The sequence below is a fragment of the Agelaius phoeniceus genome, chromosome 2 (genome assembly GCF_051311805.1).
Source record: "Agelaius phoeniceus isolate bAgePho1 chromosome 2, bAgePho1.hap1, whole genome shotgun sequence".
Lineage (NCBI taxonomy): Eukaryota > Metazoa > Chordata > Aves > Passeriformes > Icteridae > Agelaius > Agelaius phoeniceus.
The window spans coordinates 83,381,212-83,393,010 of record NC_135266.1 but is presented as its reverse complement, the minus strand read 5'-3'; the positions used below and the strand labels follow the sequence as shown (position 1 = coordinate 83,393,010).

General features: G+C 41.7%; 1 protein-coding gene across 4 annotated transcripts in view; it reads left to right on the top strand.

Moving 5' to 3' along the window:
* The window catches only part of PRCP (prolylcarboxypeptidase), a 29,932-nt gene extending 18,395 nt beyond the window's left edge, over window positions 1–11,537 (top strand). For all 4 annotated transcript variants that reach the window (XM_054654628.2, XM_077174015.1, XM_077174016.1 and 1 more), the window contains 5 exons: window positions 202–359; window positions 942–1,114; window positions 2,536–2,700; window positions 3,864–4,051; window positions 8,357–11,537. In XM_054654628.2, coding sequence (XP_054510603.2) covers window positions 202–359; window positions 942–1,114; window positions 2,536–2,700; window positions 3,864–4,051; window positions 8,357–8,561 — 889 coding nt within the window. In that variant the 3' untranslated portion in view covers window positions 8,562–11,537. The remainder of the gene's footprint in view (window positions 1–201; window positions 360–941; window positions 1,115–2,535; window positions 2,701–3,863; window positions 4,052–8,356) is intronic.
* The last annotated feature ends 262 nt before the right edge of the window (window positions 11,538–11,799 follow it).

Below are 11,799 nucleotides of genomic sequence, written 5' to 3'. Positions count from 1 at the left end.
TATTGTTGCACCAATGTCCAAGACATATCCTCCAGCAGCCTTTTGCATACAGACATGTGGAATAATTTGGCAGCATTATGGTTGGTTCACCTAGAGGCCAGTGTCCAAGTTGAATTATAAATGCTGCCTAGATAGTGGCTATTGGGAGGGTATGGAATTCCTTTTTGCAGGGGTTCAGGATCTTTTTATTTCCCTTTGCAGAGCTCTGGCAGCCTCTGCCCCAATCTGGCAGTTTGGTGATCTGGTTCCATGTGGCACATTTTTCAGCATAGTGACCAATGATTTCAAAAAGAGTGGCAAGGGCTGCTCAGAGAGCATCCGGAATTCCTGGAATGCTATTAACCACCTCTCCTCAACAGGTAAGACCTCACCAGTGCTTTTTCAAAGAATAGTAAAGATCAGAAGTGTGTTATGACTTTCACCTGCGTATGTATTGGGTTTTTTGAAATTCTGCTGCTTGTATTGAAAACTTCAATCTAGCACTACTTTTGAATGCCTGTTTTCTTGTATCACACACTTCTTTCAGGCCTGGTGGGATGCAGAATCCAGGTCCAAACATTCCTAAGGTCAGATAAGGACAGACTTAAAATCAGAACCTTAAAATAGGCCAGATAGTAGTTACTATAAAAAAAGTACTTTGCCAACTGAGACACTGAGGAAAAGAAAATTACTGCAGTCACTATGAACTCAGTGACAGGGATTCAGTTGGACTTGAGGATCTTTTCTAACCTAAGTGATTCTGTGATTATGTAACTACCTGAAAAGAGGTTACAGTGAGGTGCTGACTAAAATTTGATCTGCTGTGCTTGTATGTCTGTGGAATAGTTTCACTAAGTTAGTTAGGCTAAGCGAAAATGGTTTTTTAGTAGCAGCACAACTGACGTATGTGTTAATAGTACAACACATTAAATAACTGTTTTATTCATTTGCTTTTATTAAAGATGCAGGTTTGCAGTGGCTTTCCAACACATTTCATTTGTGCAGCCCCTTAAAAACTCCTCAGGATGCTGCTGTATTGAAAAATTGGCTGAGTGAAACATGGGTAAACTTGGCTATGGTGGATTATCCCTATAAAGCTGACTTCTTGCAGCCTCTGCCAGCCTGGCCTATACAGGTAATATAGAATCAGTATCTTGTAGAATTGACTATTTGGTTTAATTAATTCTCTCCTCCTTTCCTAGCTTGCACCTTTTCCTTTGTTTTCTTGGCTCCATAGAAGCAATGTGCTGAGAAAAGACAACCAAGATAATATCTTGTGCATATCTTGGTTTGTTGCCTAACTGCTCCTTGTAGGTCTAACAGGTTATATCAACAGCCCAGGATAAAAAAAAGTGCCAGGGATGACTTAGATGACCCAGCTGCCCTGCAGAGCTGTTCTTGAGTAGCAGAAATACTGCACAAAAAGCACATGCAATTAGAGCTTCTGATGTCAGACTCAGCTGACAGAGCTTGCAACAGAACAAGTTTTGAGCCTATGTCCTTTTTGATGTGGGAAAACCAGTGAGAGAAAATGTGGATCTCCACAAATACACTCCTTGCAGGGTCGCTTCTCAAAGCAGAAGCTCTTTTTACACTTGCAAGCCTTCGCTTGTGCAGTTCTGTTTATCCTTGGAGTGTTCTTATTCTTTTAAGACTCTGGCTGAATTTCCCTGCAGAACTTGGGTTACTGTGTGAGGTAGGTAAGATGTAAGTATTTTAGGCAGTAGTTAATTATAAAATAAAATCATTCCCTTGTGTAGAGCTGCCTGATGGAGGAGAGAGGGAAATGAATCTGTCCTCTGTGGCTGTCTCAAAGAGCAGAATAAACACCTTGAAAATTATTTCTGCTTATAGACCTAACCCAGAAAAGGCCATTACCCATTGGACAATACTAATGTATGAAATCTGATTTATAGAAGTTGTTAAGATACTTTATTTTCTGAAACAGTAGCTCTGATAGGACTCTTAAGGCAAGAAAGGGAGAGGGAAATGTGGACTTGATGATCTTGGAGGTCTTTTCCAATGTTAATGAGTGGCTGGATATGTATTTATGTATATATATATATATATGTGTGTGTATTATATATTTATTTATATATATATATGTCCATGTGTATGTTGTTTAATCTGTTCTCTCTTGTGATTTACCTGCATCAATCTGCAGGGAACCCCAATCAATACCTGGAGCTTCTCTGTTAGGTATCTGTATGTGCTGTCTTTAATTACAGAGGTACTAAATACTATTTATTAAATATAATAAATTTTAAAGTATGGAAAATGGATTGAAAAATTTGGTGAATGAAACATTAAGGTAGAACTGTTGGGTTTTGAAAAAAAAAATTTTAGTCAGGAAATACAAAGTTTCAGGTTCCTCATAGTAGCATGCACTACACATATATGATACTGCATTTTTTGATAATCAGGGTATATTACTTCATAGACACTTTCTGGAAGTGGTCTGATTGTACTTGGAAAAGAAATTAATATCCTACCAGGTGTCATGTATTAATATTTAATTCCTATAGATTTAGACGACGTCTTATCTCTTCATTGCAGGAAGTCTGCAAGTTCTTGAAGGATCCCAGTCTCTCTGACAAATTGTTGCTGCAGAATGTTTTCCAGGCAGTAAATTTATATTACAATTATACAGGAGAGGCCTCATGCTTAGATGTGTCGCAGACTGCAACGAAGAGTCTGGGTGAAATGGGTTGGTACTACCAGGTATGCTCACTAATCTTTATAAATTGTAAGTCAGTGGTGGTTTTTTAATCTAGAGCTGACGAGAATCGTCATTTAGCGGTCAATATATTGTGCCAGAAGTATTGATGTGTATTGATGACAAACATAGTCACAAATCAAGTGTGATTGTAGTGGGGAAGACAAGGCAGAAAAGAGAAGCAGCTTTCCCAGAGGTTTAGATTGTGTCTTCATTATCTAGCTACTTGCTGAGTTTCAGCTGTTCGCTGACTGGAAAATGATGTACAGCAGACAGTTCTAAGTTGTGTAGGGCAGTCAGTTTTATGAGGTCTAACAAGGCCAGGTGGTGGGTCCTGCACTTGGGTCACAACAACCCCAGGCAGGGCTAGAGGCTGAGGGCAAAGTGTCTGGAAAGCTGCCTGGGTAAAAGGCCCTGGGGGTGCTGGCTGACAGCAGCTGAACCTGAGCCAGCAGTGCCCAGGTGGCCAAGAAGACCAGTGGCATCCTGGCCTGGATCAGCACTGGTGTGGCCAGCAGGACCAGGGCAATGATTGTCCCCGTGCACTCAGCACTGGTGAGGCCATACCTCAAATCCTGTGTCCAGTTCTGGGCCCCTCACTGTAAGAAGGACATGGAGGGGCTGGAGTGTGTCCAGAGAAGGGAAATGGAGCTGGGGAAGGGTCCAGAGCACAAGCCTGATGAGGAGTGGCTGAGGGAGCTGGGGGTGCTTAGCCTGGAGAAAAGGAGGATGCTGAAGAAAGACCTTAATGTTCTCTACAACTTTATGAAAGGAGATTGTAGGGGACGTGGGTTTCTGTCTCTTAAGTAACAAGCAATAGAATGAGAAGAAATGGACTCAAGCTGTACCAGGGGAGATGTAGATTGAATATTAGGAAAAATGTCAAGCACTGAAACAGGCTACATAGGGAAATGGTGTGGAGTCACCATCCTGGAGTTTTTTAAAAGATGCTATGCACTTAGGTACATGGTTTGGAGGTGGCCTTGGCACTTTTTGGTTTATGGTTGAACTCAGTCTTACAAGGTCTTTTCCAACCTAAATGATTCTGTAGTCCTTAGGTAGTAATTACTGATCAAATGCTGTTTGAGCCTGCCTTTTTAAATACTGCAGTAACAGCTATTGGATGTTCTCCTCAGAATTTACTCTATTGACCCGCCCTTTCTTTCAGGCTTGCACTGAGATGGTGATGCCCTTGTGCACAGATGGTGTCCATGACATGTTTGAGCCCCAGAAGTGGGACTTTGATGCACTTTCAGAAGAGTGTTACAGGATGTGGGGAGTGAGGCCTCGTCTCTCTTGGATTCTTTCTATGTATGGAGGAAAAAACATCAGTTCACACAGCAACATCATCTTCAGGTAAGCCTTGTTTCAACTGATGGTGTAATGTCTTCCACCAGTTTGCATTTCCAGTGTAGAGAATCTGCTGCAAATAGCAAAGGCATAATAGCAAAGGGATCTGTCTCCAGCACTCCAGCTGAATAAATGATGGGCATGCTTTGTGTTGCTATTGAGAGTAAAATGGTCAGTCTGCGGTGGCCAAAGAAGCCAACTGTTCTGTTACTGCCTGTGTGACTCTAAAAGAAGCATCTGAGCTGGGATTCTGCCAAACATCTTCTTTCCATGTGGATTCCTTCTTACCTTGTGGCTAAATTCCAGGTTTCTCATGCTGGTGAATTCCTACTTTTATGAACCCAAAGCCCTGTTGCTTTACACACAAAAGGAAAGTCTAAATGAGTTCTAGCTATAACACAGAATCTTGGTCACCAAAATTACTGCTCTGAGTGATAGCCTTGTGAAGGGGCTGGCATTGCATTCCTTTTTCCCTTTCATATAGAAAGAAGAGGGAAGTAACTTTGGGAGTTTTTCTATTACTGCCAACAACTTTTTCTTTTATAGTGGCATTTAGTCAAGTTTCAACAAACTTGTGTAAGATCCAGATACAGAGATGTGTCTATTTTTGTAAGGAATACTGGTAATACAACAAAAGTTTGTCTGAAACACATTTGTATGTGGACAAAAAGTGAAAAAAAATGTTTCAGTCTAGCATAAAAAACTAGTCCATGCTGCTTGCTCTCTATTCAGCCTTCACTTCCCTGACTTTTAAGATTACACTCTGCTGTCTCCAAAGGGAGGTTCATGTGGTTTTACTTATGCTGTGAGGTGATTCAGGTGAGTATTATCTATCCATCTTATGTGGGTGGGAGGTGTTCCACAAACCCATTTGAGACCTCAGGAGTCCTGACTTGCTGTACCCATTGCCCACTATGGGAAGCTCCTGGATATGTAGTCCTCTGTGCTCTGGTTAAAATTTTGCAAGGCCTTTTCATAAAACACCTTGCCACTTCTACAAACCAAGGTCAGAATTAGTCTTTTGGATGTGGTAGATAGGTATGCATTTTAAAAGTGGAAAGTTCTCACTTGAATTGGGGATTATTTTCTGGATCGCAGCTGCTAGTGTCAGTCTGTTTGGCTGCAAAGGCCTTTTGCTTTCCTCTTGTTTGCCTCTTGCTGTTTCTGTCCCAGCAGGATATCTACTCTGGAGGGAGAAATCCCACCCATTTTTGGAAAACTTTTTAATAAAAAAAATTTGTTGGTTTCACTTAGTTTCTGCAGAGTGTTGCTTATTTCCAAGGCTGCACAGCTCTGTACAGTAGAAATCTGCTTTGTAAGCGATAGACAAACAAATCTAAATAAGTGTTTAAGAATTTATGCCAGCTGAAGGAGCTGGAAATGAGAAAAGCCTGAAAGCAACCAAATGAATGTTAAAGTAGTGCTGTACACACAAAGCTTTTGGATCTCAAGCTGGGATGTTTCTCTTCAAACAAATACATTGTCAACACTGTACATTTTATATAAGAGCCTTTTGTAAAGCACTCTGCAGTGTTTGAGGATAAAAAACATCCCAGTGTTTACCAGGGGATGTGGCTCCCTGTGGGGTGAAAAGGATGGTGTTTCAAGTGACAGGCAACTTGCACAACAGTGTAGAGCAGGAAGGGAAAAGTACTCCATCTAAAGAGAACCACTGTAGGGTGGATTTATCCAGACACAGTGGGATTTGGACAGGATGCTCAAACTGGTGCTGCTGCTTCTCCCTCTGTGAGCAGTACATCACTCTGCACAGTCAGGCTGTTGTTTGTAATGCGTGGGATTAATGCAGGGAATTCCATTGCCATTCTGGTACCTTCCTGGAGTAATGTAGTGTGCAAGTGGTTACTTAGGCTGTGGGCAGGTGGTACTTGCCTGTTCTAGGCAGTACACCTTTATTAAAACTAGTCAGAGGAAATTGGGGGTTTCAGAACACTGTTTCCCCTTTCTCTTCCAGCAATTTCCCTCTTCTTATGGGAACATGCTGTGTACTCCTTGTGGAAGCATTGCACAGTGGTGGGAAGTGACATTTTAACACTGTTCATACATGTGGTGGCAGAGAGCTTGTAGCAGTTGTAGTGTCATCAGTATACTGTGTAGTCAGAATCAGCCCAGGTTATATCAGACAGTATGAAATTTGGTGTGCACAGTCTAAAAATGGGGGTTTTCAATCTCAGTGAATCACACCTAAGTTGTGGGCTTCTGAGTCAGGGCACCCACATATCCAGTCCTGCACTGGCATGGGAGAGGCAGAAAGAGAAGGCTCTGTTTTAAGAGATTCTGTTGCTCTGTGCAGAAGGGAGAATTGTTAGCACTAAAGGAAGGAATGGAGGCAGAGAAGACAGAACAATGTGTTGCTGAAGAGAAAAGGTTAGAGAAAAAAGTTAACAGGAAACATGACAATTGTGGAGGGTGGTCATGTTACAAAAGGATCCACAGTGCTGCTACAATTGTGTAAAACTTCTGGACAGGACAGGAGGGCTGAAGAAAATACAGGAAACGGAGCTGTGTGCTGTGGGATAGGCAGAACCCTATGGATGCTGTCAGGGAAGTATATGAATTGAAAACAGGACTAGCATGCTGATTTTTGCACTAGTTTTTTTCTGAAGTCCTGTTTGCCTGGCCACTGCTAGAAAGAAATGTCTGACTTATTCTTTCTCTTCTTTTTCCTCTTTGGTTTGTACTGGGAAATTCCTGGCCTGTGAGATGGGCAACTGAGTACTTACATGCTTGCTTAGTTTTAACACATAAATAATTGATTTCAGTTGGAATTATCTTAATCTGCAAAAACTGTAAAGATTTATGATTTTGTGGTGAGCCCTCCATCCCTCCTCCCTTCAAGTTTCACTTCCCAAACTGCGTCAGTGCCTCTGGTGCCATCCTTTGGAAGGAGATACAGAGGATGTAGCCAGAAGCTCACAGAAAAGCCTGTGGCATGCTTAGCTTCCACATGACTGGGACCAAAAGATCCAAGTTCATGTGCATCATGGGTCTCTCAGCAACTCATTCCCCTGTTGCCAAGGTGCTCTGCTGATTCAGGTGACCTTTTAAATCCAATGCTTTTGGCTTATTGGGAAGCTCTCAATGCTTTTTGTTTTGCAGATACAAAATGTTTCTCTTGTCTTAAGTCATATTTAGAATCACTGAAAGTAAAGAACTACAGAGACTCAAGATACTTGGCTGTTTTGGTTTTTTTGCAGTGGTGAAACAAGTAAAATATTAGTTTAGACTCCAGGTTTTTACTTCTAGTTTTTTCTTAAAAGGCTTTAAAAAAAATTCATTATTTTACTGTTATTTTCTGGTGCTACCATTGTGGTATTTTTCTAGCTGCATATCTCTGTGTCAAGGATGTTTTAATTTCTTAGCTTCTTCTAGAAATTTACCCTCTCATACCTCAGCCCATCTCTGACATTTCCTTTTGTGGGCAGGCCCAGTGTTTAAAGTGAGAAACAGATCTAGGTTTGTATAGTTCCACAAGTATATGGATGTTGCTTTCTTTGTGCAGAAAGATGGGCCATGTGTGGGAAGGTCATTGCAGTAAAGGAAAATAAGATGTAGTAGGGGTTATTGGGTCAAATCCAGAGCTAGGAATGAGAGATGGAAAGCTCTCTCCCAGCTGAGCCATTGGCCTGCTCGATGGACTATTCTTTGGAGCCGGATCTATAGTGTAAAGAATTGTTAAAATTGATCTAGGATGAGGGAGGAGGAGTAGTAAATGGTATTAAGTTGTCCTGTTACAGAGGAAGAGTCAGTTTAGACAGTTTTTTAAGGGATATAATCTTCATTTTCATATGGTTGTTATTAAAGTCAGCGCATTAACAAACCATCCAAGCATTTCTTTGCAAAACCAAGATGGCACTCAGCTGAAACAGCAAAAGGTAGAACTTCCTAAAAATTCAGCTCTAAAGGGTCCAGTGGGTAATTTGTTTATGGCAGACTGTGAAGAAGGAAAGGGAAGTGCTTTGGTTTGGGAGTTTGGGCATGTTTTGGTAAAGGGAAACCTGAGACTTTAATGACAATTACAGGTGGCAGCAGATTTCTCTTCAGAGGCTTTTGCACTTTTATAGGTAATTATCTGAATTAGCAGATAATTGATGAGAAGTATAGCCTTGCTTAAGCTGTTGATAGCTCCATACTTCTGTCAAAAAGTTGCTTCTTAGCAGAGGGGTGGGCACAAGACATTAGGACAGGGCTGAGCTCTGTTTCTGTCGCTGCACGTGCAAAACTAGTAGAATTGGTGATGTGAGCTGCAGCCTTGCTGTGCACGTCCCCTAATGAAATAGTCTTTCCTTACAGCAATGGTGGCCTGGATCCATGGTCTGCAGGTGGGGTGACCCAGAACATCACCGATTCCCTCGTGGCAGTTGTGATCCCGGATGGAGCCCATCACCTGGACCTGCGCAGCCGCAACCCTTTGGACCCCAAGTCTGTGCAGCAAGCTCGAGCCACGGAGATCTGCCTCATGAAGGAGTGGATTGAAAAGGCCAGGCACAGCCACTGAAGTGCTACTGCAACAACTGTGGCCATTTCACCTCTCTTGGCTTTGCTGAGAATAGGGCCAGGCCTTGTGATATGGTCATTGGAGCATTTCCCTCCTCACCTGCACCACAGCGGTCACCATGGCTCGTGTCCATGAGAGAGGCAGGCAGCAGATGGATGGAGAGCATGCTCAGATGTTAAACTCCAGTCAAAGTGCATGGATTGAGCTGCCTGCTCTGGTTTGCTTTCCTCTTCTGCTCTTCTCAAATGCTGTGCTTTACTGCACAGTAATGGGTTCCTGTTCTAGGCTTGTTGCTCTTCTCCTCGCTGCACTGAGTGATTGTTCCAATTGCTGGTGGATCCAACAGTGGATTACATAGGAGTGCTGTTTGTGGTGAAACTCTTGCTGCCTCCAGTGTGATTGAATTTCAGACATCCTCTACTGGTGGAGATAATGAGGGAACAGAAATCACATCTTACTGTGATGTTTGGTGGAGATGTAGGGAAGGCTTGTTGCGGAAAGTGGCTGTCCTGTGTGTAAGGAAGCTAAATCCTTACCCAGCCCTTACCAGCCCCTTACCCTTTGGAATCAGTGTTGGAAAAGAAATAAATATACGACTTTTTTCCTACCTAGTTTTCCAGCAGCTTATTAATCAGTGGATTTTTGTATTCTGTGCTGTACTGAATGGTCAGGGCTGGGCCCAGACTCACTCTGCTGATAACTGGCTGAGCATGCAGAATCTGCATCAAGATTTTACTACTTCTTTTGCTGAGTCCTAATTCTGAGATATGTCACTATCTGTGCTGATGGTTACCAGAGAAAAATGAGTGTATTTTGTGTATGTATGTGTGTGTATCCCTCACAAATACTTAGCTTTTTAAAATCAGGAAGCTTTTGAAGCTATTCTCTTGAAGAGCAAATGGGACACTTGTGCTGGCTACATCTTATGAAGTGACAAATAATTGGGGCTGTGCCTTGTGTGGGTTCTTCCCTCCCCTCCATTCTGTGTATTGTTCAAATTCTGCATGATCTGTTTGCTGATGGCTCTTCAATAAAAGCCTTTTAAAAAAATTGTTTGCTGGACAACTATTGAAAACACAGAATGCAGCTATTCCCTTGGATCAGCCTAAAGCCTGATGCTGAGCTCACCAAGCCAGGTGCACTGGGCTTTCTGTAAGGCTTCCAAACCAGACAAACTGCCCTGATTTGTGAGACAGCATATTTGACATTAATAAATGGCTGGGGCAGTCCCCTTGTTTTCCAGCTTTGGCTTCATTCACACTGCAACCCTTCTTCAGAAAGGATTCTTTGCAGTTTAAAGGACAACTCCATTTTAGAATGACTCAGGCAAGTCTTCATGTCCCCAGACTTTTAAAATTCCATCTCTGTTGAAAAGTTTTCTCAGCTTTGGTGGTATGCCTGACAGTTGAGTATATTCCTAAGATCCCAGGTGGCCTTTTCTGTTTCCAGTCTCTTCCTGTCCTCTGGGAACAAAGAGAACCCAACACTGAATATTTTTATCTTTTCAAACACTCCTTAGATAACAGATTATCTAAGATAATAGATTATCTTTTTCCTCATCTAGTGTTAAATATGGCGTTTATGTTCAGACTCTACAGTCTTAACATTCCTGTGCTTTTGAGCAAGGTAATTTAGAGACTCCAGAGAACAAGGCCAGGGCTAAAGGATGAGCTGTGCAGGATTTGCCTGAAACCTGTTGACTGAAAGCTGTTGGTGTTCCCCTTTTCCAATAGTTCCAGTTTTTGCTGTAAATATACTCCAGACTCTCACTCATGGACTTTAGAACAACATGTCCTTGATTCTTTTGAAACAAAATGTATTGGTTTTTAATCAATTATGTTACAGCAAAGTTTTTAGAAATACTGTAGTATCTTCTTCCACATTAATTGGTCTGTGGTAATGCCCTGGTTTACTGTGGGGTGAGAAATGAAACCTGTAAGACTTAGTATAAATTTGGGGATCAGAAATTATTTACTTGAGCAAACAAGATCCCTGGTCTAATCAGTCCCCACTAATTAGGGGGGCTCTAATTAATTAGGCTCCCACTAATCCACTGATTGCTCAGGGTGCTACTCCAAGTGAAAATTTTGGGATAAGCATTTCCATGTTGTATGGACAAAGATGTGAACAGCCCAAATTAACAGCTACTGTATATTGTTAGTCAGTTTGTGTCTCCTCTCTCTCCCCTGCTAGTGAACTTACTGTCTCAGGAAACAGCTGCTGCTTTGTTGTATGGAAAACACTTTTTAGTTTCAAGCAGCATAAGTAATTTAAAATTTCATTCCTCTTCTCACTCCTTTCATAAGCAAAAAAGTTACCTTCAGCAACATTTAGGACAACATGCAATTTTTCAGTTTTAAGTTTTGTGAAATGACACTTAGAAAATTTTTTTTCATAGCGGTTTTGTGTTTTTTGTTTGTTTGGGGAGGGATGTTAATACTCTCTAATGGTCCATGCAGTTTCTGTCTGTGAGACTGATTCAAGTGCACTTTGGATCGGGTTCTTATTGGTTGGACCAGTTTATGAATTATGTGACTTGCTTTTATGTTATTTTTAATTGATTTGACTTTTTTTCCCATCAAGCTGAGTAGGTCTTATTTATCTCAAACATTCAGACTTCATCTTAAAACCCACGTACACATCTCTGAATGCTTCCAAGGGATTGCTTTGTGGTTTGGCTACCTTATCTAAATGTTAGCTCTCCTGTGTGTTTCATACAGGTGAGAACGAGTTGGGCCATAACAAATGGCTGATGTATCTTTCCAGGCATATGATGATGGGCCATACTTCATCTCAGGCTTATGTAAGTCCTTGGCTTGTGTCAGAAATTACTGGAATTTAAGACTTGAGAATTTTAAATTTCCTACTCACTGGGAAAAATGCAGAAGGAAAAAGAGTTAATGTTTTCTCCAAAGCATGAATCCTAGCAGTGAGCCTGCAGTTTGTATCAATAAAAATGCATTAAGATAATGATGAGTTTCTGAAACTGGATTTTGTTTACAGGGACATAAATTTTTATCCTTTGGCAGATTCCAAGTTCTGGAAGTGACATTGTCTGGTTTGTACTTGGCTGTTGAGGAGTGTGGGGAGAGCTGGTCACAGGAATCCTGGAGTCACACACATGGCAATCAGGATGACAGATGGTGAGTCTGCTCTCCTTTGGGAGTTTCTCACTGCAGAGCTTTGGCTGTGGTGAGCAGCAGGTGTATGAGCTGGCTGTTCTCTGTAGGTGACCACA